At 42.6% G+C, this 27631-nt stretch overlaps 1 protein-coding gene across 1 annotated transcript in view; it reads right to left on the bottom strand.

Moving 5' to 3' along the window:
* Nucleotides 1-9952: 9952 nt before the first annotated feature.
* LOC310792262 (von Willebrand factor A domain-containing protein 7-like) overlaps nt 9953-27631 on the bottom strand; it is a gene marked incomplete at both ends in the record, with an annotated part of 43317 nt that continues 25638 nt past the window's right edge. Inside the window, 5 exons of the mRNA XM_083653985.1 lie at nt 9953-10312; nt 11969-12283; nt 18087-18248; nt 23045-23157; nt 25519-25611. Of these exons, the coding sequence (XP_083510111.1) occupies nt 9953-10312; nt 11969-12283; nt 18087-18248; nt 23045-23157; nt 25519-25611 (1043 nt within the window). The remainder of the gene's footprint in view (nt 10313-11968; nt 12284-18086; nt 18249-23044; nt 23158-25518; nt 25612-27631) is intronic.

The raw sequence follows: 27631 nt of genomic DNA, 5'->3' as shown, positions 1-27631 counted from the left end.
AGATGACATACTGTGTACATGATACTACATCCTATATCTACACACACCAGAGATGACATACTGTGTACATGATACTACATCCTATATCTACACACACCAGAGATGACATACTGTGTACATGATACTACATCCTATATCTACACACACCAGAGATGACATACTGTGTACATGATACTACATCCTATATCTACACACACCAGAGATGACATACTGTGTACATGATACTACATCCTATATCTACACACACCAGAGATGACATACTGTGTACATGATACTACATCCTATATCTACACACACCAGAGATGACATACTGTGTACATGATACTACATCCTATATCTACACACACCAGAGATGACATACTGTGTACATGATACTACATCCTATATCTACACACACCAGAGATGACATACTGTGTACATGATACTACATCCTATATCTACACACACCAGAGATGACATACTGTGTACATGATACTACATCCTATATCTACACACACCAGAGATGACATACTGTGTACATGATACTACATCCTATATCTACACACACCAGAGATGACATACTGTGTACATGATACTACATCCTATATCTACACACACCAGAGATGACATACTGTGTACATGATACTACATCCTATATCTACACACACCAGAGATGACATACTGTGTACATGATACTACATCCTATATCTACACACACCAGAGATGACATACTGTGTACATGATACTACATCCTATATCTACACACACCAGAGATGACATACTGTGTACATGATACTACATCCTATATCTACACACACCAGAGATGACATACTGTGTACATGATACTACATCCTATATCTACACACACCAGAGATGACATACTCATAGACATTTTATATGATGATACCTGCACCTGGAGAAAACCCATGGCAACACGGGGAGAACACGCAAACTCCAGACAGAAAGAGTGGAGATTCAAACCCACGACCTTCTTGCTATACGAGGCGACAGTGTTAACCACACTGAGTCACCGTGCTGCCAACAATGTAAAAAAAAAAATAGTCACCTCTCATTCATTCAATTCATTTGTAGGTCATTCCATCTCCTGCCTGGTGTGAGTTCTGCTGGAAGGATGCTGAGGTGAAAGCATCCCAACATGGTTGTCAAGGAGCATTCCCAGCTGAAGGTCAGGAAGCTCCCATTCACAACTTTCTCATTAGAGCTGATGATTAGCTCGGACAATGGCGGCCAGACAGATCAATACACCTGGCCGGGGCTCTTTCACTGGCTCGCTCCTTCGATCAATAGTCACTGTCAGACTCAACGGCTAGGCTACGCTACAGCGTCCAATCTCCTCTGTCTGGACTCTCTCTGATTGAATGTCTAGTAAAGGTATCAATCAGGGGCGGACTGGGATCATAATTCAGGCCGGGCATTAGATACCAAGCAGGCCAGGCCGATACGGGCCGAGGCGCCGGGTCGCCGCCGAAAAATTTGGGACGTTTGAAGCCCAATTTGGGCCGTTTGAAGCCCAATTTGGGTGGTTTGAAGCCAGATTTGGGCCGTTTGAAGCCAGATTTGGGCCGTTTGAAGCCCAATTTGGGCCGTTTGAAGCCATTTTGAAGCCATTTTACAATGAGATGCACCCACTTTAACCCTGAATAAAGTAATAAAATTACTAGTAAACCAGTAGGCGGCGCCTGGCCTGGTGTTCAGTGAGTGGCCTGACTGTGGGCACCAAAAAAAAAATATATAGCCTATATATATATATATATATATATATTGCAGGCCAGGCCACGCCAGGCCACCGGGCATTTGCCCGACGTGCCCGATTATGCAGTCCGCGCCTGGTATCAATGCATTGCTGACATAGTACTTAAAGGGATACATTTCGGGAGATTTGCCATAATCCCAAAAGTAAAACTAGAATGTAGATGCGTTCTCTTCCATGTGAGTGCTATAGAAAGTGTGTTTCCCCCCTCCCTGCTAGTCAGCTTAGCAGCTGAATGCTAGTAAACGGTACATGCCTATCCATGTTCAGTCACCGAAATACACATTCCAACAGCGCCAGAAACACTCACGTTACATCATGCGCCGCAGACAAACGCAAAAGTAACTTTGTTCTTTGATTTACTTCGAAAATGACCGTTTCCGTTTTTACGTCACTAAACTGACTGGCAGGGAGGGGTGAAACGCACTTTCTAAAGAGCTCGCAAAGGGAAGAGAAAGACATCTACATTCTAGTTTTACTATCAGGAATAAATAGGCGAATCTCCCAAAATGTTGGCATATCCCTTTAAGGTGTCAAATTTGGAAACATCGCAATTTTGAACATTTAATTTCAGAGGCTGCAGCAGGCTCAGTTTTAAAGCCAGAGTGAAGTTTCTGGTATCATATGAAACTAGAAGACTTAAGGAATTGATTTCTACCAACCATGTCATGCTAGCTTGTCAGGAAGGTAGCTAAATAACACTCCAAAGTTAGGCAAAATGTTGGCGAGGGGAAAAAACATTTTCAAATGGGTCCTCTTTTTCACAGCTATAATGTTGGCAGGTGTGTGTGTCTGTGAGTGAGTGTCCGTGTGTGTCCATTTTGAACCAGCTAGTAGCCTTGTATTGTTATTTAGCCTTTCTGCTGCTATTGCATGGTTAAATTAGCCAATTTTATTTTATGTTCCACGCAGTGGAAGTGGTCCCTGGGAAATTTGGTTTGGTACGTAGTTGTTACTTGGTCGGAAAAGTTTGGGAACCCCTGATCTAAAGAATCTGATGATGCCGAATACCTTCAAGACACTTTAGGATGTCATGCTACCTGCCTCTTCAGTTTGTATAGGCACACCACTCAATCCAGTGTTTCCCACAGGATTTGAGGAGATTGTGGTGGGTGGACCTCTGTGTGAGGCTCACACCCACTAGGGTGCATCAATCTGGTGCACTTTGAGAGCAAAATGAAAGATCTATGAAGAACTACACACACCACATTAATATTCTCTTTACTATGCTGTGGCTTTACAATGATGAAAAAATAATTGTCTCCCTACTGTATATATTCTGCATAATACTGCTTGCTTAAATACAATGACCCATCTATATAAAATCATTTCCAAGGGAAAACGCAAGTACAAAGTAACATTTGCTTTGTAGGCATAAAAAAAGTAAAATAAAATAATCAAAACAGATTTTCCTAACTTTGATTAGAATTATCTTCAGGCATGCCAAGACTTACATAAGCAGGAGTTACTGTAGCAGTCACCTAGTTGAAATGAATAGTGGCCAAGTGCGTAGGTTAGATCTGGAAAGTGGTGGGGACATTTGGCAGCAGGAACATTTTGTACATTCTAAACGTTAGAATGTCTCGAAGTGCACCACATTGATGCATTTGACTTTACAATCTAAAGTCAAATTCATCAATCTGGTGCACTTGAAAGTGCAAAGTGAAGAGGATAGATCTATTAAGAACTACACACATCACATTAATTACTATGCTGTGGCTTTACAATGATCAAATAAATTATTGTCTCCTTATATTCTGCATACAGAATTCAGTCAGTTCTCTCTCACTCTTAATTATGAACATTCACATATACAAAAAGAAAGACTGAACCGACATATCTTTGGAGGACTCTCTCTCTTAATGACCAAACACAGCAGCACAGCAGGGAAATCAATGTACAACCTTATTTATACTGCACTGTAGCTTATATATTCAGAATATCAGAACCACACATGCGCCTATCCAAACAGCAGAACAGCGTAACAGTCCAGCACAGCTGCTAAATCAGAAGTGCCCAAATTATTTCATATGAAACGTCAATAATTAACCTGGATGGAGGGCCGTGGGCCAAAAATAAATGTTACGTGAAAATACATTAGATTAAAATGTATTATAATGTATAGACAATTTATGTTCTAAATCTAAAATAAATTCTCAAAATAAATTTTTTATTCAAACTTTTATTAAAAACTTCCAATGTGCCGAATGGCCAGTTACTACAAAAATAAATAAAAATGGCGGCCCGCCCCCCTGGTGGCCGTTCTGGACATGTCCAGAATCTCCCTATGGCCAGTCCGCCACTGGATCTAGGTGATTATATTCTGGTTTTCATGGTGGTCTGAATAGCCTCCATCTTAAAACTAAGTGGAACATTTCTTTATAAATACAAGTAAGACGTAGCTCATTTAAAAAGCATATGCCAAAAAGAATGCTATAACATTGACTTCACTTTTTAGGTAGGGGACATTGAGTTCAATTCATTTGTCACGGTTAGATTGGTTAGTAGCCATGTTTGTCACGTTTGAGCCGATGAATGGCTATGGGCCTGACTTTGTGCTCGCTGCTTCCTGGCAGGAAGCAGGAAGTGAGGAAGAGTTTGTGTGGCGTTGAATAGCTTGGTCGCAGGCCGGTCGAAGGCCACGCGGACGCCGAGTTAAACTGGACCCCAAACCAAAGACAATGGCCTAATTGACGAACTTTATACGGTTGAACCGCGTGAACTAAACTCGTAGATATTCTTACACGTGTCAGTCGTCTGTCAGGTTGCCTTTAGGTAAACGTACTCCTCACGTTGTGGAGTCGCACAAACACCAGCAGCATCAACACATTCTCACTGTCGCAGTCCTGTGAAGCTAATACAGAGGGGATGGCTTTCCGGCTCGCGCTGGCCCAGTGAAGCACCCAGAGAGACGACCACCACCCGGGAGGAAACAAGCGCGGGAACGGAGGTAGCCTGGAGCACGGATGTTAATTGTCCGGCTAACCGGCTGGTGGCAACAATTCGAACCCTATAGACAAAAGACATGACGGAGCTAATCAATCAATCAATCAATCAATCAATCAATCAATCAATCAATCAATCAATCAATCAATCAGTTTAATACATGTCCCAGAAGGGCACTTTGGTTCACATCAGACAGTAGTGGAAATTACAACATCATTACTAATTTGATAGTAGTAATGAAGGCACACTTCAGAATTGAGATACATTATTACTAGTTTGAAAAAGTAATAAGGCACACTTCAATATTATACAATACATAAACATTTGTTGCATTATGTACAGATTCCAAAAGACCATCTACTGCCCTCAGCCGGGTCGCTGCGTGCGCAGCGCCACCGTTGCATTAGCTCCTCAAACATCGCAAGTGGCTCGCTGTCATCAGCGCCAGATGGAGGAAGAGGGGGGGGGGGGGGGGGGGTGGATGATGCAAGAGCTGTCGGGGAACAAGGCGGGGGGTTTGGGGGGGGGGAAGAGCTCAGTTGTAGACGAAATATCAGGAGAGCTGCGTCCTTGGCGGTACGAGAGTCCAGATTAGGATAAAATGTTTTGGTTGCCTGGAATTCCTTTCTAATGTTAAACTCATTAACTTAACTAACCACTATCTGGAGCACCGTGACACATTCAGCACATTTTCAAAATGGCCGTGCCATGTGTACCAGTGGTGCGTGATTTCTAACCCCACATAGGATAAGCAATAACCACGCCCTGTGGTGCCGGGATTGGCCAGGAGCAACACTGGAGGGCACGCAGCCCAGCGATTTCATGAACCAACTGAATAGCTCTTGAGAACAGACAGCGATATTGAGAGCGGACATTGAAATGAATTATGGTCACCTACCTTAGCATAGTAATAATAACTAGATGGTCTACATTTCCTAACGAAAATGTAATTGTGCTTGCTGTCCTCGCCATGCACCGCCTGGCTTCCAAAGTCCCTGCCCATGGACCTAGGGGGACTAAGTAGTTATGGGGGTGCCTATGTGAGTAAAAGGACTTTGGAGTAGAAGTACTTGGTAGGTGGGGAAGTCAGACTGGTTGTAGCCTACTAGAGAGACACAAAAGGCTAGCCCAATCTCTGCAATCTAAAACTACATTACCTGCAAACTACAGCATCAATAATTACCATGTATTGTAAATGTCTCCAACTGTCTCAAGGAAAATAGGACATGATAACCTCCAGAGAAGTAGTATTCCTTGTAGTGTCATTCATGTTTATGGTTGCGACAACAACTGTTTACAAAACTAGCAGGCTTACCAGAGCTGCAAACACACAAGTGAAAAGCTATCAATGGCTGCATCTAATCAGCCAGTAACTAATGTAGGCTATGTTCCATTATGTTAGTGTAAGAAGTCAAATGTACTGATAATAGTCCCTGGTCACCAAAGTAATGTTACCCTTTTAGTTTTGTTACAGAGTTGCTGATCGGTTGTCATGTGTCCAGTCAGCCAGAGAAGCTGCTTGGGTAGCATGCTAACTAACGCCTAACGCAGTGGTTCTCAACTGGTGTAGCCTCAGGACCCACTATTTTCCTTGTCATGAAGTCGCGACCCAAATTTCAGATTTTTTTTTAAACCACTCAAATTTATTGCACAAAAAATAGCGCATTTATTTAATACACAATGCCTTCATGCACTGTCAAATGAACAAAAAAGTGCAACAGAAGTGCAACTACGGCTAAAAACCAATTGAAATAAGGCAGACTTGAATTACAGGCCTATATGTTTTTAAATTTAAACAAGTCAAACTGGTCATGGTCAGAAAGTCTTATTTGAACTGTATGAAATATGAAATAAAAGGCAGACTTTTCTTGAATCACAGGCAGGCTATATGCTTTTTAGTTAAACTGGTCATAACTTTTAATTCAACTGGGGCCATGCTAATCCAGTTTCAATCATCTGAATTGAACTAAAATTAAATATGAAATGAAAAGGCAGACTTCCCTTGAATTACAGGCAGAGCATATGCTTCAGCTTGTTAAACAAGTGAAACTGGTCAGGCTAATCCAGTTTCAATAATCTGAATTAAAAAAAAAAAAAAAAAAAAAAAAAAAAAGTACTGTACTGTAAAAGTCCGCGACCCAATCAAAACGGCCCCGCAACGCTACCCACCAGTTGAGAAACGCTGGCCTAACGCTAGCATTAGCTCAATTAGCTTGTTGCAACTAGTCCCAAACATTGATGAACAGTGTGTCCTAACGCCAGGGGGACAAGGTGTTTGTTTTGGCTGGCTGAGGTTAGCCTATAAGGCACAGTTGTTGTGGCTAACAGCCTCCATTCACACTAGGCTATTCACACTAGGCTATCTCTTCCATTATGTTTTCAAACCCAGCTGGCTGTATAAAATGAACAACCACAAAGTGGTGACACTTACCCATGGGTTCAGTTCATTTTGTTCATTCATTGTTTTCTGGACATGTTACCATGCTACATTAACACAGCAGGTAACAGAACAGACAGGCCTCCCATGGTTGGCGACAAGTGTATATCATTGTCTCTACCCAAGATGCAACACTGCTCTACCCAACATGCAACGCTGCTGCTCAGAGTTGCTCTTAAGCTCTATTTATCTGGTCAAATCTCACCGGATTCCTGTTTCCAGTACACTTTTAGCATTTGGTTTTTAACAGAGAAGAGTTGGAGTTGCTGAAAACATACAGTATGCAAATGAGAGGGAGACCATGAGTGATATACCCACTGAGATACAAGCATAGGTGTGTCTGTTGTCTGTATAATAGCGTGCGTGCGACAAGTGACAAGTGACAAGTGACAAGTGACAAGTGTCATACAAGAAGGAAGGCTGGCCATAATGAGAATGAATCCGCACTTCCTGCCGCCCTTCAAAATAAAACCATTTAGAAGGGACAGGCACTGAATGCTGCTATAGCGCCCCCTAAAGGCTAAATGACAAAATACTTCTGATATAGGCTCAGAGTACATCCCTCCACACCTGTAGCAAGTTTGGTTAGCATCGGACGATTTTTGTGAAATAGGCCCCACCCACAGAAGATTGGAAGTGGATTATATCGCAATGGTGTGTTTTTTTTTTAAACTTCCAAATCAGTGTTGTGCAGGACACTCCCCACATGATGTGTGCGTTGGTTTGGTGAAGATTGGACAAAATTTCAAGGAGAAATGGCAAAAAAACTGTTTTGGACAAAATGCAAAATGGCTGAAAATCTAGTCAGACGGAAATGGGCGTGGCCTAGTTGAGTAGATGCGGGAGGACCCAAGGAATCCAGGGAAAAAAGAATTTTGATGATAAACCCTACGGTTCAAAAGTTATCGAGCAAAAGGTAAGGAGGGCTGTTATAGCGCCACCATATGGTCAATTGGTGCAATTTTTTCGGGGATAGTAAAAGACCCCTCAGTGCACCTCCCTACCAAGTTTCGTAGCTCTAGCTGTTATGGTTTCTGAATTACACCTAATTTACTGCAAGATTTTGCAAGATTTTTCCAAACCCCATGCAAGTCAATGGGGAAAAAAATGGCGCTTAATGGCGAATTGCGGCCAAACCGCTTTCACAAACCCTTAACAAAGTCATAGCACACCTGTCCTCAATAAGCCGGTCATTTTGAGGTCTGGCATGTCTATGTGGCGCAAAAATTGGGGGAGTTATTAGTCGTAGAACTTTTTGGCAGATATAATAATAATATTAAGTATGTGGGACTTCAAGATTGTGCCTTGCTTGTCAGCAAGCACAATAATAATAAGCATAATAATTGTAATGTACACAATCTACAAAAACATGCAATAATATAAACGGTGTTGTGTTCACGTTCATAGCTCATATAATATAATGTATCGTTAATTTCAAGCTCAATTCTTACCCAGAGAAAAGGTACAGCACTGAAAATGTAACAAGCAATAGTTTTTTAAACATCTTTATTTTAAAAGATGAAAAACCCCAGGTGCTTTAGTCCCAAGCTTCAATGCTCCTGGCCAATCCCGGCGCCACAGGGCGTGGTTATTGCTTATCCTATGTGGGGTTAGAAATCACGCACCAGGCGTGCATCTCTCCACCCACCATTGAACAGGTGCCTGTATGGTGAGGTGATAGTCATCCCATCTGCAGCTTCAACCCTGGGCTGGAAGATGTTTTCTATTGGTTTCAGAGCCTGAGCAGCCTCTCTGCTCCTCTCCAAGGAACAAAATGCTATCTGGGCTATCTCTCTGTTTGATGTGTGGATTAAACCCAGTCGACAACAGAATCAACGTGCTTGCCGCCTTTTGACACGGCAAAGGAGGATGACGCCTTATTGCCCTGGGACTTCTCCCGGCTGTCTCTAAACTGGGCCTTTAACAATGTTATCTCCCACTCTGTGTCTCTCTCCCTATCCCCTCGCTCATCCTCATCTCTTCATATTGCTCTGTTGCCATTCTACCTCCTACTTCCCCAACCCCAACCCCACCCCCAACACTCCAATTTCCCTCTTTCTCTAAGTTCTGACATTTCTGACGCTTGCACTCATTTATTTTGCCCTGATTTGTGCTTCTACAGGTAAACAATACATGTAATCTAATTAATATTTTATGTACTGTGTGTGTGTGTGTTTTGTGGCAGGAAATAAAGAAAGCCCTGTCTATTACCAGGGGGAATTTGGTTTTGAGAAGCTTAATGTGACAGACATGGCAGCGGCTGAGTGGAAATTAAATTTTCATTGGGAATGATAAATAATAATACCTGAGAGCTGTCAAGTGTTTGTAATGCTTCCACTCAGTGTATAGGATGTCCGCCCTATAATAAAAGAGTGTGATGAGGATAAGGGATTATTAAAACATTGACCAACTAATGGTCCTCATCAATTAAGGGAATATTATGGACTAAGACGGGCTGGGTGTGTTGGGAGATTAGCCGGGTTGTTAGCATTTTGCTCCGTAAACCTGCAATCAATTGTATTTTGTCCAAATATGTCTGATTACAAACAGTAGAAAGAATACAAAGAATATATTTTTATTTTATTTACTTTATTCAAACAGGTAAGTCCCAGTCCCATTGAGATGGAGATGGCATTGTCAAGAGAGATGTATGCACACAACAAGAAAACAAAACAACAAACACAATTCAACATATTTCCAGATCAGCCACATGCAGCACAAAATAAGAAAGTCTCCTAAGAAAAACAAGATCAATCCATATAATAATACATTACCCTGTAGCACCTTAATCAAGCACTGATTTCACTCCGACTGACAATTTATGGGCTCGGCCTGCGATTCATTAGGACCAATTCAGTTGCGCTATACACTGCAACTGTGGTCACACACATCCCCACATTTCCCACCGCGTCCACGGCGACCAGCTCTACGTTCTGCGAACAGCAGGAGGCGCTGTAGGTGGCGAAGGTCACCATCTCGCCCCCCGCTCCGACCGCTGTGCTGGTGTTGAGGGTGCCGTTCCCCTGGCGCACGGTGAGACTCTCGATGCCAGTGCCATTGATGCCGTCGGTGAGGTTAGCGGAGAGCTGCCACTGGGAGGATGCACAGAGCAAGGAAGAGGCGGGACAGGTACCTGATACACTGATGACCTGGCACACCGGGCGGGTGAAATCTGTCACCTGGAGAGAGAAGGTGAGAGTACGGAAGATTAGAAGAGATTAATGATCGAAATTTTACACAAGAAAGCAAAACACATGGACTAATTTTGAGAAACAAGATCAATACCACTGCCAATTGTCTAAGAAATGGTCTCACAGTTTATAATTTAGTCTCAACGCCAGACCCATGAGAGTTCTTACACTGATACACTACGTTACTGCATGCTGCAGTTCTCTCTCTGGGTCTGGGACACTCCTCGCTCCAAACTGATGTCGGAATCCTGGCCACTGATTGGTTCCTCCAAAATCCTGGAGGCACCAATCAGTAACGACTAGGCGCGCCCACGTACCCAACCTCACTCTGTTGACTTTTGAAAACGAATCACTCTCTTATTGGTGCTAAACAGGGATGTCCGTCCGGCCCGGTGGCCAGATGCAGCCCTTTCACTGATCTTAAGTGGCCCTCGGCTTGTCTCTCAAAATGACTTTTCTTTTCTTTTAGTTCACATACCTGTGTATGCAGTGCACCTATTTAATAATGTATGCAAAACAAATCACAAAAATCTAATTTCTTCAGTTTTTCACACTTTTTCACATCAAAAGTACATTTTTCAAGATTTCATTGATAACAGTAATCTACAGTTTGCTGACGTCACCTAGTACTATCAAATTTCTACCCCATTTCAACCAATCATATCACGACATGCAGCTGTCAATCAAATCTTCATTTCAGGATAATTTTCTCTTCCAAATGAAATAGAAAATGGCGCCTAGTGCCTGTCATCTGGCAGAATTCCTATCCCATAAACTAACTACTAACTTGGCCAATTGTATGAAACATGAACAAAAAACAAAAACGATAATGTCTAAGAATGCAAAGAAATGTAACTGGCTCGTTAAAACGCGCATTGCAGGAATATCGTATTTACAGAAATAGTGATAAAGGCGCGCGCTTTAGAGCGTGGTTGTCAGGGGTCGCCCCTCGGAGATTCCAGGCGGGCGGGCAGCACCCATGCATTGGATGGTCCGCTCGCTCCGTACGAAGCAGGTGACTGCCTGGTACTCCGTGGATCCCACTCGTGTAGCACGACAACACGCTGAATCCCACTCGATTTGGGGGTGGAACACGTCATGATTGGCCAATGCCAAAGACAGTCCCCAGAATTGTCAAATCAAATCATCGACACCCGGCATTGTGCGGCTTGTGGTCCGCCTCTCAACCCTGTCATCTCAGACAAGATTTGTTTGAGTCACCGACGCTTGCGCATTTGCATTCGCCTCCGGTTCACTTCGACTTTAAAGGACAATTGTATTGTATGTGATTTTTATTTTTTATTTTTATAACCCCTATGATGCGAGAAGTAGCTGGCCGGCCCCCCGGTAATTTCACATGATGTAATCTGGCCCCCATTCAAAAAAGTTTGGACACCCCTGTGCTAAGACCTGTCAGTCATTCAATTTTGAGCCCCTAGACCTGCCCTCAAAAGAGCAGTTGGTGCTGCAAAGTGGCACAGCTTCATTTTAGTATGCAGAGTGCAGTGAATCAACGTAATGTTTGAGTCTGGTGAGAGACTAATTATGCCAGGATTTGACACAAAACACGCTTTATTTTCAACCAACCACCTCCCTATCCCGCCTTGCCTTCATCCCTCATCCAACCTATCTGGCTCCTCCTACCTTGGCAACCACAGCGAGCCTTAAGATGGTGTAGTTGATGTCACCGGTAGCTGCGTTTTCTGCCTGGATAGTAACGGTCACGTCTGTCCCTGAAGCGGCACTGGCTGGTACACCTAAGAACACAGAGCCCGCCCCGCTGCCACCCACTATGGAGATGGTGAAATCTGGTGTAGAGGTAAAGCCGCGGTCATTGGTGACCCGCACATTGATCGTCCCACTGGCGGAGACATCGGCGACTCCATTGGTGGTCAACGATACGTTGAAAGGGATGTCGATGCGGGAGCCTGGCTCTACGGTGGGGCTTGTGGCTTGGGCCTGGGAGGAGAAAGGAAGGAGTAAAGAGTCAGTGGCAAAGCATTTCCTGTTTTTGATGATGAGCATTTGTGTACGTCTATCGTTTATGTCGGGCCTTGGTATGGTGAGGGAACATGGTCCGAGTTGGCAACTTAGGACCTATTCTGTTGGGCCAACAATGAGTCAAGAAATTTAATTTAGGCCATTTTAACTTTGTCTGGTGTTTGTTAGAATATGGCCATCTTTACCTACATTAGACCAACAATGGACCATAGTTGGTATGGTTGCGAGCCTGTTTGGTCATTCTTGTCTTCATACTGTATTTCCACCAAACCAACATTGGTCCCAAAATGCCTTGATGTTCTGAGATATTGTTGGTTGGAGCCAAGGCAACATTTCTTTTTCATCTTTTTTCAATAATAATTCTGCCAGTTTGCAATCACCCCCAACTAGGAACTCACGAGCACCTAAAGCCTTTTATTCCCCACGGGAATTGTCTTCATTCATTTTGGTCGGCGCATACATTCCTCCGCAAGCAAGTGTGCAGGATGGACAACGCTTGCGTTGCGTGGAGAGGAAAATCTGGACTTTTTTGTTATCATCCTTGGCGACTTGAATCAAGGGAAATTAACCCATGAACGCCCCAAATACCGCCAGCTGATCAAATGTCCGATGAGGGGGGAAAACACGCTAGGGGTATACTGTTACATGATAGTGAACAACACATATCATGCTGTCCCCTGCGCGCCACTAGGCCACTCAGACCACGCCATTGTATTGTACCTGTTTGCACTAATAGAAGCTACAAATATATCAGTGTGCTCCAGTCCCTCCTTTGTTTCCTGGAAGTTTGCTGTCCTCTAACTGAGAAGCACCTGGTTCAGCTGTATTTTGCTGGATGATGTGTGGAGTATCCTTCTTCTACCGCACCATTGCATATTTGAGTCCCACGTACAGACAGCAATTAAAACTGGCCAAATGAATCAGAATCAGTATCAGAATAACTTTATTGATTCCTGGGGGGATATTAGGTCATGCTACATTTTCTCACACTCAGATAGGGAAGAATATAAACATAGAGACACTATAGGAAGTATAGAATCACCAAAAACACACAACAATAAAATAATAGAATAGAGGTTAGGTAGCTATATACATGAAAGTCTCACCACTGTCACCACCACAGCGCCTCCTCCTACAATCCTTGTCAAGTACCATTGAATAGAAGTGAATATGTGAGGTACATAATATCTTATACAGCAATGTGAGTGATGGTAATAATAATAATAATAATTTTGATTCTATTTTTCATGTTTATTAGGATACTGCTACCTAAAAAATAAGTGAATGGCTTAGAGTAGACCATACTTTGCACCGCAGAATTGCATTTTTATTCAACTTTGTTTTTAATCTGTATTGTTGGCTTTTTGATGCCTTAGGGCCTGTGTCCACCTAGCGTCTTTTCATCAGCTCCAGCGTCTATTTTCAATTGTTTCCAATGGGGGGAGAGCGTATGCGAGCGCACACGGACGTCTAGAGAAAGTGCGCTGCGTCCAGCGTATATTTTCGGCGTTTTTGTGCGCCCGGCTCCCAGCGCTTCCAGCTGAAAATATTTTAACTTTTCAGAAAGACGCTGGTGTCGGCTGCTCCTTTTCTGGTAACTAATCATATGGAAAAACTATCGCAACAGAGACAGAACGGCTCAATTGTGGGAGCAGATCGGCTAGACACTTAATATTTCTGGTGAGTGTTGTGCTTACTGCTTTTAATAGCGTAGCCTACCTGTGTTGTTAGCTTGCTAGCTGTCAGCTATCAAGCTGAACTAACGTTACTTGCAGACTGCTTCCTTGTATATTGTGCGCTGGGATCAGCGTTCCCCAGCGCACTCCCAGCTTTTAACGTCGGAAAAAGAAGCTAGGTGGACACAGGGCCTTATTCTGTTTATTTTTATTCTATTTTTCCTGTTTATTAGGATGCTATACTGCTACCTAAAAAATAAGTGACTATACTGCTTTTGCTGAGAACCTGTGTCGAAATAGCTACCCGACTGTCAGAAACCTTTTTATTTTTTATTTTATCTAGCAGTAAGACTGCACTTTAAAAGTAATGTCCATCTTTTGGAATCAATATTCCTGCTTTTGGGAGATTTATGTCAAAAAATCTTGTTGAATGTTCATACTGTGCAGAATTGCACACTTCATTCAAACCTGTTTGAAAAGGTACTTTGGATGACATTTTTGGTTATTCTTTCATCTTAGGTTTTGTTACCTACTGTATAGGCTATATTTTTTAAATATGGAATTATGGGAATTAGTTTAGTTAGGATACTTGTACTGTTCATTAACTTGCAAAATAATCTTAAAAATCAATATGAAAAAGAATCGTGATAAGATCGTGGATCGTGATCCTGCCTGAAAAAATCGTGATATGATATCTTTGCCATATCGCCCAGCCCTACTGTGGAGTCCCTCCGCTTCCTGGGAACCATCATCAGCCAGGACCTGAAAGGGGAGCTGAACATCAGAGCTCTAACCAAGAAAGAAGGCACAACAGAGGATGTACTGCGTGCAGCAGCTGAATAAATTCAAATTGCCAAAGGCAACAATGCACTTCTACACCTCCATCATTGAGTCCATGATCCTTACCTCCTCCATCACCGTCTGGTATGCTGCTGCCACTCTCACGGACATGAACACATCAACAGACTGCAGTGCCTCATTCGCTGTGCTGAGAAGGTGATTGGATGCAACCTGCCAACCCTTCAGGACCTGCACACCTCCAGGATGCTGATGCGGTCTCATAAAATCATGCCCCCTCCAACCCCGGACACAAAGGCCCCTATCGTTGCATCAGCCTGTAAACTGGGCTGAGCGCCCAGCGCAGCGCAGATCAGTGGGCGTGGACCAGCGCACTTGATATTTTGGTATCGGCGCTACACGCAGCATTAAGCATTACAACCACGCCTTTTAAGCGTAAAATTATGCACTATCTGCTCATTGGTTAAGTGCAGTAAACGAATCACATGCTTCACTTTTCAGCTCCAATTCCACGGAGCGATCCAGTCCGGCTTCAGAAAAGCCGAGGGCTCTGATCCCCCCCCCCCCCCCCCCCTCTTTTATCCCCTCTGTCTGGCTATTATTCCATATTATTCTCAAACCAATCTAACTGCAGTTTAAATACTGCAAGCATGTAAATATGCTACACTATAGCAAGATCAAAGTGAAAAGAATGTTCTAAATGCATCAGCTAGAAAAATATAGCCTATCCCTATATGATGAGATTAATTAGATAGGTGAAAGTTTGTCCAGAATGATACGTTTTCTCTCCCCTGCTGCACAGGTAGGATGATGCACATAAATATAGCCTACATTATGTAAAGTCATTGCAGAAATGTGTTTTTATTGTAAAACTAAATGTGAAGTAGGGCCAATTTATTGGAGCAGACATCACAGTATAGCACGACAGTAGAAGCGTGTTACGCTGTCACTTATCTAAATCACGTTAAATCGACGAGGGATATATATAGGCACAGGATGACATATGTTTCACATACGGTTGTGTTTGGATTTCGCGATTTTATTTTGTCCAATATTGAAATGTTCTACAATACCATGTTGTGGGAACATTACACATTATTTAGATCTATTTCGATGTACCTTTCTATCTATTTAGGCTAATTTCGATGCGATTTATTATCGAAATGGATTAGCCCAATGCATGCTGGGAGATTTCACATGTCTGGCTGTTGCAGGGAAGCCGCAGTGAATGTTTGCCCAGAATCATCTCGTTTTCACTCGCCTTCACTGCACAGGTAGGATGATGCAATAGCCTCTGAATGTGGGCTCAAAACTGTCATGTTAGAAAAAACTGTCATGTTGTTAAAATATGTATGGTAGAACAACTTATTTTTTCTGAGAGAGAGAACCGGCGAACTTTTTTCATGCAGTCCGTATTGTGCCTGTCAGACTGATGAGTAAGAGAGAGGGAGTGACACAGAGAGAAGGGACAGAGGAAAGGGCAGAGGAGGCTCCGCGCAACCAGCGCACTGAATAGGCCTGGTTTTCAAAAGCGAAAAGCACTAAATTTACGCCAGGTGGGAAGATATCATTAGGCCGGTATTTAAGGCCAAAACGCCCATTCTCGCCCATTTGGCGGCCTAAAGCCATGTTGATATCTTCCCGAGGCAGGCGCAAGGCATGTTTTTTTGCATTTAAGGCCAGTTTTTGCGCCGAAGGCCTGTGGGAGCATAGGGCCCAAACTCTTCGAAATACTCCCTCTTGGCAAGAGACTGAGGTCTGTCAAGACCAAAACCTCTCGCCACAAGAACAGCTTCTTCCCAACTGCCATCGGCCTTATCAACAAGGCCCGAAAGCCCCCTCTACCAAGGACCCTACCAACCCCCGCCCCATCACACGTCACTTTACAGCAACAGCACCTGGGCTACACTCGTTACATTAAAGTATTATAGCTGCTACATCTACCAGAACTTTCTACTCCATTAGATTACTCTTGTTAACTACATTGTGCACCGCTTGAACTGTAAATTACTATTTAATGCCTATTTAACTTGGACTGTAAATTCCTATTTAATGCCTACTTAACAGTCGTCCTATTTAATATTGTATATATTGGACTGCACTTGCAATGTTGTGATTTTGTCTTTTAGATATTTTCTTTTTATCTCTAAATATTGATATTCCGCTACGCTGCATATTAACAAATGCATTGTGTGTAATCTTGCATATTGTGGCAAGAAAAGTGATGCAGGGCCCTATCTTCCGACAGGCGATATCCCCTATTAGCGCTTGCGCACCTGTTTGCACGTGCCTTAAAGCAGGGAAGATTGGAGTCTTTTGCACCCCAGCGCCGGCAGCATCCCCACCTCACCGGAGCATATTGTAATGATTTATACAGAAATGTAACTGTTTAAAAGTGATATAATTGTCTGGTAGACGTGACCTCCCTGATTTCTAAGTTAAAACAGCCCCGAAATATGTTGGGGATGCAATTCTCGGCGTAGATGCGGAAACGATCACGGCACGTGTCGCAGCCACAAATTCGAGCCGTGCCAAAATCATCTGCGCCCCAAAATGCCTGTGCAAACAGGATTTGGGCGGTCTTAAGTACCAGAATTATTCACGGGTGTGACCAGGCAAGGCTGGGCATTATGTCAATCAAAACCAATCAGATTCCTGTCTCGCAATGGCTGTTTGCACGAGGCACGCAATATGCTGTAATTCTCTCCATGCGTAATAGAGTGTACTCACTCGTGCGAGGACAGATCGTCTGTGGTGCCAACGACCCTCCTGGTTATGAAGGTAAATAGCCTATGTCCATTGTCCAACAAGCTTTCTCAATTCCTTTCCCTCTTTGCGATGTGATAAAAGTTTCTCAGTGAGTTATAGTTGATTGCCTCACTGAATTATCTGCCAATACCCAATTTTAGCAGCGAAATTGTCCTGGCGTGGCAAGGCTGTGCATAATGACAAATCCAAAAGGAATTTTACTTTGTGCTGCGCTGCAGGGAGATTGCGGTGCGCTCCCGGCGCAGCGATGTATTTGCGCGTAAAAGGTCATTTTCAAAGCTCTGCTGACGATAGGATAATGCCATCTATCCCCACATGTTAGCACTGAAACGCCTGCTTTGGCATGTGGCATGCCTATGCCCAGTACAATTATAACAGGCATGCGCTTGTGCCCGCCCCCAATTTGCATTAAACGGCGTTAAACGAGCGCAAACGCTTTTGGGAAGATAGGGCCCATTCTACCAAGGTCTGTAGGTGCTGCTTCATTGAGACAGGAAAAGGATGGTGGATGTGCTCACGGTGACAGAGATGCCGGTGGTCTTGATCTGTGTGGAGGCCTGCCTCTGGAAGCTGCTGGATCTGGTTAATGACCCAGCGCTGTCCTCTCCTTTCAGGCGCACCAAAAAGTCACCTGCTGGGACGTCATGGAATGTGACTAGGAAGTTCCCACTTCCCACCGGCTGTGGAGGACAGATAGAAAGATTTTCTTTTGAGGTCTTGTGTCGCACAAGGTACAGTAGTATAATGCTTCAATTTTGATCATTTACTATTTACTATGAGTTGAATCCATACGTGAACCATTAGGCTATTTGCATCTAATCCATTCTGTTAGTATTACAGTTGGCAACTCTGCAGCATGGTATTAGTGTTGCCCAATGTGTCTATTAAAGGGGCCTATTTGGCTCATTTCCGACTCTATTTGACTCTGGGACTCCACTAGAGTAGCTTTGCATGATTCCCAGTTCAAAAAACTCTGACAAAAGATATGAAGATATTTGAAGCTATTTGTACAGCAAATCAGTTACAAACAGAAACAGCCACAGTGAGAAGATGTCCTGCAGAGGCACCAGCACACCTCCAACAGCTAAACCGCTTATTTTACTTTGCTGCTGTGTAATGGAAAAGCTCCACTTTTCCACGCTTCGCGCGCAAGATTTCGTCATGCAATTGCCCCACCAATTTTATCCAGGCCCACCCATAATTGAATTTCTGCCTACGCCCCTGATTGTATATATATGACACAAAATAAGGAACAGCATAATAGGCCCCCTTTAACACCCCTGGAGATAGTTTGGACCAGTGATACTCAACCCGAGGCTCTAGAGCAGCGTTTCTCAACTGGTGGGTCGCGGGGCCGTTTTGATTGGGTCGTGGACATTGGTTTAAAAAAAAAAAATTAATTAAGTTAAATTCAGATTATTGAAACTGGATTAGCCTGACCAGTTTTACTTGTTTAACAAGCTGAAGCATATGCTCTGCCTGTAATTCAAGAGAAGTCTGCCTTTTCATTTAATATTTAATTTTAGTTCAATTCAGATGATTGAAACTGGATTAGCATGGCCCCAGTTTAATTAAAAGTTATGACCAGTTTAACTAAAAAGCATATACTGCCCTACAAATCATGACCGCAGTAACTACGCCAACACTGAAACTGAGAAAAATGGCTTTAAAGTTTTTTGACTGTCCAGCCAAATTAGATATAGGTTGAAAAGTGGCAATGCGCTTATTAAATATGTATATGTTAAAGTATTTTTTGGGGGCAGAACAATTATCAATTACTTGACCTATGACCCCAGAAATGCAGATACGGCACTCTGTCTGTGTATTACCTTAAACAGATGTGTAGGTAGTACAAGGGAAAAGCGCAGTAACTACAATCTAATGTGCTTCTCCTGTCTTGTTTTTCATGAGACAATTGTAATCGGTTTTGATTTCGATACCACATCATATCTGTATTTAATTGTTTTATTGTTTACATGTTTAAAACATTTAAATGGATAAGTAACAGATAAATTCAGGGAATCCTGGAGTCAGTTGATGTAATCTTCACCACTGGTGTTGCTTTTTGGTCATCATTCTGACACAATTAATTAATGAGCACAGTTGTTTTACTATCTTAATTTAGAACAGGTTTTCTTTACAAATCAGATTATCTTTTCAGATTGATACTTCATACAAGAACATATACAGTATATTACATAGCATATTACAATTATTTTGAATAAAATTAATTACAGACTGAGTCTGAATGCTGATAATTTATGCAGCAATGAAAAAGATTGTCCTGATGAGCTAGGTAGTGATACCAAACAATTATCACTATCTACAGCCAGATTAACACTTCCCAGTGGAGTGGATGATCTCTTATGGATTATTAGCTAGAAATACAGCATTTACAATTTTAAAGACACTGAAGACTCATTCATTAACAATTTGGACAGCTGTCAGTGCGCTCTCATATTGGGAATTGACTGGATTAACTAAACAGATTGTGCCATTATGAGTGATTGATATGTTGGACTTTGTTATGGAAAGAGCGGGAAAATTGCAGTAACTACAAAATCCAACCAAAAACCAGTCTGAACCGCAGTAACTACACCTCAAAGTGTAGTTACTGCGTTTATCTCTGTTTAAGTCCAGCTGAAGCTCTGTGAAAGCAAATCAAAGTGCAGTAAGTGTAGTTACTGCAGTTTTGTCTGGTTTTTGGTTGGATTTCGTAGTTACTGCAACTTTTATACTCTGTTTTCTCAAATATAGAGCAAGACTGAACTTAGAAAATTTGTCACATGATAAAACAGATATCTAAAAGTTCAATTTCAATAATAACTCAATTTTGACCAAAATTGTAGTTACTGCGGTTTTGATTTGGAGGGCAGTATAGCCTGCCTGTGATTCCTTTTTATGTCATATTAGTTAAATTCAGACTATTGAAACTGGATTAGCATGACCAGGTTAACTTGTTTTATTATTATTATTATTATTATTATTATTATTATTATTATTATTATTATTATTAACTTGTTTAAAAACATGGCATGTAATTCAAGATAAGTCTGCCTTTTATTTAATATTTCATACAGTTCAAATAAGACTTTCTGAGCATGACCAGTTTGACTTGTTTAAATTTAAAAACATATAGGCCTGTAATTCAAGTCTGCCTTATTTCAATTGGTTTTTAGCCCTAGTTGCACTTCTGTTGCATTTTTTGTTCATTTGAGGTTTATAACAGTGCATGAAGGCATTGTGTATTAAATTAATGCGCTGTTTTTTGTGCAATAAATTTGAGTGGTTTAAAAAGAAATCTGAAATTTGGGTCGCGACTTCATGACAAGGAAAATAGTGGGTCCTGAGGCTACACCAGTTGAGAACCACTGCTCTAGAGCCACATGCGGCTCCTTTATGGCTAGTTGTGGCTCTTTTAAGTCCCTTAAAATAAATAAATAAAACTCTAAAAGAAATAAAGGGAGGAAAGGGATTTTTTTAGATGGTGGTTCTTGCAAAGATCCCCTCTTCCCTCAATGTGGCTCTTGAGTAGGGCAAGGTTGCATACCACTGGTTTGGACCATTGGACCTTCACTGCTTCTTGGGTCCAGTTACACCTGAGTTTTTACTGGGTTAATACCAGTAAGGAATGTTTTTGCCATCAGAAGACATTATATTAGTCCAGTGCATATTTGCATGATTTTAGAGTTTGTAGCAAAAGAAAAACAAATGTCAGAAGCTACGAAACTTAAAGCTTAATAAGGTAATTTCATACGTTCGCAGCCCTAAATGGTAGCGAGAGGAAACTGAATTTTGAGAACTTCAATACCCAAAAATCTGTAAAATACAGTATGGCAAATCTGCAGCATCAACAGCATCTCAATGAATGGAAATGGGTTGTTCTCTGTTGCAGCCCCACCATGTGGTTTAGGGTGCTATTCTTTCCATAAGAATAATGCCTACGCAGCATTAAATGCAAGGTGGTAGCTCCTTTCATGAAAAATTAAGCCAATGCGGGAGGAACTTAAAATAGCATTCCTCCTATAATGACCACCAGGGGACGATTTCACTGGCTGCAAAAATAAGTCAGATTGTATATAAGTCAATTGGAAAATAAATGACCCTACTTCTCACTTGATTTTTGACCTCAGTAAAAACACTTTCCTAATGAGTTTATGGTCTCAATCACTATTTTCAAGTCTTCTTCAATGCAGCATGATGTTCATTTTGTAAATGCTGGTCCCATTTAGAGTCAAATAGACAATAACGGACGGGTGTGATTGACAGATCGCCTGTCCGGTGATCACGCAGCTTGCCGTTCGTGGACGAAAGCAGGTGGCGCTGTGGCTCCTCTCGTCCAAATGTACGTCACTGCTGGCTCCAATAATCAAGATGGAGTCCACAAACCAATGGGTGACGTCACGGTAGCTCCATCCATTATTATACAGTCAATGGTTAACACATTGAGTGCCAGCGACGCCATATGGCGTCATTAGAAATTTACCGTAGGCTGCCAGCGACGCCAAATGGCGTCAGTAACTCGAAATTGTTTTTTTGACGGGGGGGGTGTCGATCTATGCCTCTTACATCGCCTCTTACAATATGATAGCTATTGAATGTGTCTAACCTATTTTACAGAACCCTTAGGTGGCGACAGCGCACTCCAGATGAGAGAAAGTGGAGTAAAACCATAGAGTAAAACACACAGAAGAAGTCGTTTGGGAAGAGGAAATCGCATCGCATCCGTCCGTATGCAGCTGCTTCATTGAAGCATAACGTAGCTGTGCCCCTGCAGCAGCCAATCTGCTGTCACAATTGAGCACCTCGTGTCCGCTGCAACAATCCATTCGCATAATCAGCCGTGGAGTTCTCAACTGGAAGCATGGTGACATACACGCGGGTGTAAAAAAGCTGGACTAGCGGACTTTTCACTGCTGAGCACACGCAGACAAACGCATTCACAGCAGAGCCCAGCAGAGCAGAGAGCTACTCCTCCCACAACGGGGGGGGGGAGGAGGAGGGGGGGAGGTGGGGCACGCAGGACACTACAGCATACAACAGACCCGCAGGCAGCTGCAGCATTACATCAGAAAATATTAGCAATGAGTCAATGATGTGCTTGAAATGCTTCCTTTCACAAAAGGGTCATTATCTCAGCTCGTAGAAAAAAAGGGCTGCTTTTGGTCTAATCAAGCTATCTTCTCCGGCTCATAACTAAAGAACGGAAAATGGGATCAATAAACTTTTTTTTGCAGGTGATAGAAGAGAGTCTCATCGTTATTTGTGCGTGTTCAGTGTTTACATAGTAATTATTAAAGAAATTATATGACTGTTTTAAAATGCATTGCGGCCTATGTGGCACAGTACAGCACCTTTTGCCCAAGGGCCGTGGCACTCAAAGTGTTAACTGGCAAAAAAGATTCAATCCTGTTCCCATATTTTGTCTGACTTGAAGGGCGGGACAAAGATCAAGTTTAAATATGACATACTGTACCTGCAACGATCCACTGATGTCCCGGGACCCACCCGAGCCTTCCACCAGAGTGACCTCCGACAACGTTACTGTGTCACTTCCCGTCACAGAGACCAACAAGTGAAGAGTACCGCCTGAACGTTGCAGGGGCAAGAGAGAAAAACAATTAATCACAAACAGATTAAAGCTATTTCAACTTTGAGTATTTTGATCTTATGCTATTTATTTGAAAGCCAAAAGTCCTTTTGTTATCAATACATGAAATGATGGGTAGGACTAATAATGTTTTAAAGTATGGGTTGTAGTAAAAGCAGTAGTAATATCAGGAGTAGAGATGTGTGTGGATGTTACACAGTGAAATACACCTTGTAATACACTAGCGCAGTGGTTCTCAAATGGGGGTCCAGGGACCCCCAGGGGTCCGTGGCACTTTGCCAGGGGGTTCGCGAAAAGTTTTCAGGCAAATAAAAAATAAAAACTTTTTTTTGTTGTTTTTCGCAAAAGCTTCATAGTTCAATGAAAATAGTTTATGCTTTAAATCTAAAATGGTTCATGGATTACATTCTAATCTAACAAACCTATCAAATTAAAAGTCAAGCACGTTACCTTGGAAACAATAGACCCTTCTCACGGGGGCCATTTTGTGTCGAGAAGCCAGGGTAAACACAGGTGCAAGCAAAACACTAATGAGGGTTTCCAAATTCCAATCATGGAAGTTGGAAACCCTCATTAGTGTTTTGCTTGCACCTGTGTTTACCCTGGCTTCTCGACACAAAATGGCCCCCGTGAGAAGGGTCTATTAACACGTTCACTGCCAACGACGTGTTAACACGTTTTCAGAATCCAGCTGTTGACTGCCAGCGACGTGTTAACACGTCGTTGTCATCGATTTTTTTTTTTTGACGGTGGGTTGTGCATCTAACCCTTTTACATCTCTTATATAAGTATTGGACGTGTACAACGTGTACAACCCATTCCACCGACCCACTAAGTGGCGACAAGGAAGTAGGAAGGCAAGCAAAAAGCAGTGTGATCCATTTCCATTCTCATGAAAATGGATTGGCGGAGGCGCTTTCGTTTTCGCGCTGATTGCTGGCGGTGCGGGATTGCAAACTTGCATGGTGGATTGCGGATGGAGCACACTTTGAGGCACGCAGCGTAAATATGACCAGAGTCGCAGGGGCTTCATCGGAGCTCTCGGCCAGGGCTCCGGGAGGCGGGCGAGTCCAGCCGGGCTTCCTCGGGGAGCGGCCACGCAGACAGGCACAGCCAGGCACAGCCGCAGCGGGGCAGTGAGACTGGTGACAAGCTTGTGGTGCAGCAGGCCATTTTGCCTTGCAAAATAGCACCAAATTGGAAACAGCCATAAAAGGCTTTTAGAATGGGATTTTCAACCCATTCTTTTTTGTTTCTTTTTCGCTCTAATTTAGAGTAATTTAATTTCTATTCAGAAATTTATTTGAGAGGTCGAGAGTATGAGAAAGTGCATTTGCACAGGTAGGAAAGTGCTTGTGACACGGCGCTGCAGCCAAGAAGAACGCCCACGGAGGGAGGAGTTGAGCAGAGGGGAGTTTCCTGCTGTTATGGAGGAAATTACTGTTCAAAACTATTGTTTAGGTCTTACTGATGCCAAAAATGAATGGTTAAAGTGACTGTTCTATCGAATTTCACAAAAAGCCGTTTATCTCTGAATATTTTTTCTGACGCTGAAACCATGCTGTATTCAATTGCTAATGCTTACATAACTACTAACTCTACAAACTAACTCTTTTAGACAGAGAAAGCACACATTCTATTAGTTATTTTTAGATGATTGGTGTTCACGAAGTCCTAACAGAAAAGAATCCTCGGCTCTTGTAAAATGAGCCTAGAATCCTCAAAAAAAAACCTGGCAGAACCTACCTACAACATTGAAAAAAGGCTGGCAGTCAATGTGTTAAGCTTGCTTAGCCCAAAATCACAAATCAGAATGAAGGGGTCCCTGGTATATTTTCTATCTTTTAAGGGGTCCTTGGCTGAAAAACATTTGAGAACCTCTGCACTAGCGAGAGCTAGCATGAATACAATTTGCGCAATACAATTCTTCGCAATATCGCCTAAGAAGTAGCAGAACAGTTTGATGTGTGAAACATTTGGGTGCTACCAAAGTTTTAAAACTTGGAATATTTACCCCTAAAAAAATCACAGCCTCTAGTGTTACTAGAGTGCACCACTGTAGCAGGCTGTACATTCTCCATTCATATCATGTTTATATTTAGACATAAATTGTAAAAAAAGAAAAAGAAAAAAAAAGTAAACAATAGGCCTAGGTAAACAGCATTGTAACACGTCAACATAGATCACTGTAGAGGAGGAGGATCACAGAAGTGTATACGATGGGTTAAAGAAGAGAGGTACTAGGAGGGTTGGACATCTTCACAGGGCAGGATGGAAAATACACCAAGAACTCTTTGGGGGACTTTGGCGACAGATAATGAAGAAGATGATGGTCTGACCCGTGAGAGGACGCCCCTCTTTCTGAGTGAAGTCCCCGTGGACTCCCTCATACGCCTCCACAACGTTATAGATGAAGTTCACCGAACTTTGACCTGGTGCACACACATACAAAGCAGATCAGTGGGATTAGCCCATACTGTTGATAATAGCAAAAGTCTCAGAGCTGTTGATTAAATAATAAACCCCATGCTTCACACTGATTTTACACTGATTTAAAAAAATCAATTCAATTCAAATCTTTATTTAACCAGAAAATAAAACCCACTGAGACCGAGGTCTCTTTTTCAAGGGTGATCTGGCCAAGAAGGCAGGGCACATTTCACAGACCGAAATACATGTAGCCTACGCAAGTACAAAACACAATACAAATACAGTACAAGACTACTGTCAATAGACCATCACTCGAATTGGAGAGTATTAATTACAAATGAACTATCTAAAAAATACCACCACAAATAAAACAGTACAATCAAACATGCCTCAGCATAATGAGAACAACTAGTAAAAAACACAAGGGTAAAGAAGAGTCCTACACTTCAAAGCAGGAGCAGCAAGTGGCAAGTATTTCACGTATTTTTTGTTTGAAACTATACAAAGAAATCAAAGAGGCCAGCTTAAGACGACCCGTTGGTTGTTCCATGCAAGACCAAGGGCCAAAATAAAATAGACTTCTTTTGCTTGCATCAGTCCGCACGGGTGGCACTTTAAAACGCATTCAGGCGCTGGATCTGAGATTGAGAGAATTCTGAATAATTTTAAACTTACTAACAAACTAAATCACGGCCTCGCTGGGTTTATTGCTTTTATAAAACGGTTACTATAGCTGGCGAGCAGTGTTGGGAACGTTACTTTAAAAAAGTAATTAGTTATAGTTACTCACTACTTGTTCCAAAAAGTAACTGAGTTAGTAACTGAATTACGCTATAATAAAAGTAACTAGTTACCAGGGAAAGTAACTATTTGCGTTATCTCCACCTTGAAAATGCCAAATTTTCATGGATTGCTGCAAACCTGAGGGTACCCTCACGGGCCCCTCGGGCCGACCAAAACGGGCCGAGGCCGGGCTTGTTTTTTATTTATTTTTAATTAATAGGTCCGGGGTCGGGCCGTTTCAATAATTCAATTAAATAATGTTGTATTAGCGTACTCGCTTGATTTTACACAGCGGAGCACAGTCAGACAAAGAGGAGGAGTGCACAGACACTCCCCCAGCCACACACAGACCCTCACGTGACGTTAGTAGCTGTAGACAGCTCCCGAAGAGAGATAGAGAGAGGTTTGTGCCGTGTCCGTCCATGTACAGCGAGCGGACAGCTCCCGAACACAGAGAGAGAGAGAGAGAGTCAAATAGAGAGACAGACAGAGAGAGGCTGCGCAGGACGGCCGCGCGGCGACGCAGCACGCCGAACAGAGAGGGAGAGAGATGTGTCATTATATTGTAATATTGGCTTCGGGCCTCGCAACGGGCTGGATCGGGCACGGGTCTGCATGTCACGGGCCGGGGAGGGCTCGGGCCGAAATTTCAGGCCCGCGCAGCTCTCTACTCCGGACTCGCCATTTCTGCTGCTTCCTCGAATCTGTTTGATGTGTCTGTGTGTGTGTGTGTATGTGTGTGTGTGTGTGTGTGTGTCGCCCATGTCCTGACTCCTGGCTCGTGTGTAACACTGGCTCCGATTGGCTACCATGAAACACATGACTCTGCCTTAGCCAATCATAATCGTTTATCTCGTTATGTTAACCCACCCGGTCTCCTCACTTGACAACACTAGTGTAGGCTACGGGTAGTTTACTCAATCATTTCATAGTAACGCACCGCATTTAGCGTTCAGTAACGATAACGGCGTTGTAACGACGGAAACAGTAATTAGTTAGATTACCCCGTTACTGAAAAAATAACGGCGTTACCTAACGCCGTTCTTTTAAACAGCGTTATTCCAAACACTGCTGGCGAGGTTTCATAAAATAAACACACAGCAACATTTCAATAATTTATTGATAGCAAAAAGCCAAATCAATCCTCCACCAAAAAAATATAGTTCTTCACAGTAGGCGTGTCATACACACCATACACCACAAATTAATAGAATAAATACAAGGATGTACAGTAAATTA

Source organism: Poromitra crassiceps (assembly GCF_964638095.1).
Source record: "Poromitra crassiceps genome assembly, chromosome: 17".
NCBI lineage: Eukaryota > Metazoa > Chordata > Actinopteri > Beryciformes > Melamphaidae > Poromitra > Poromitra crassiceps.
This window is presented reverse-complemented; position numbering and strand designations above follow the sequence as displayed.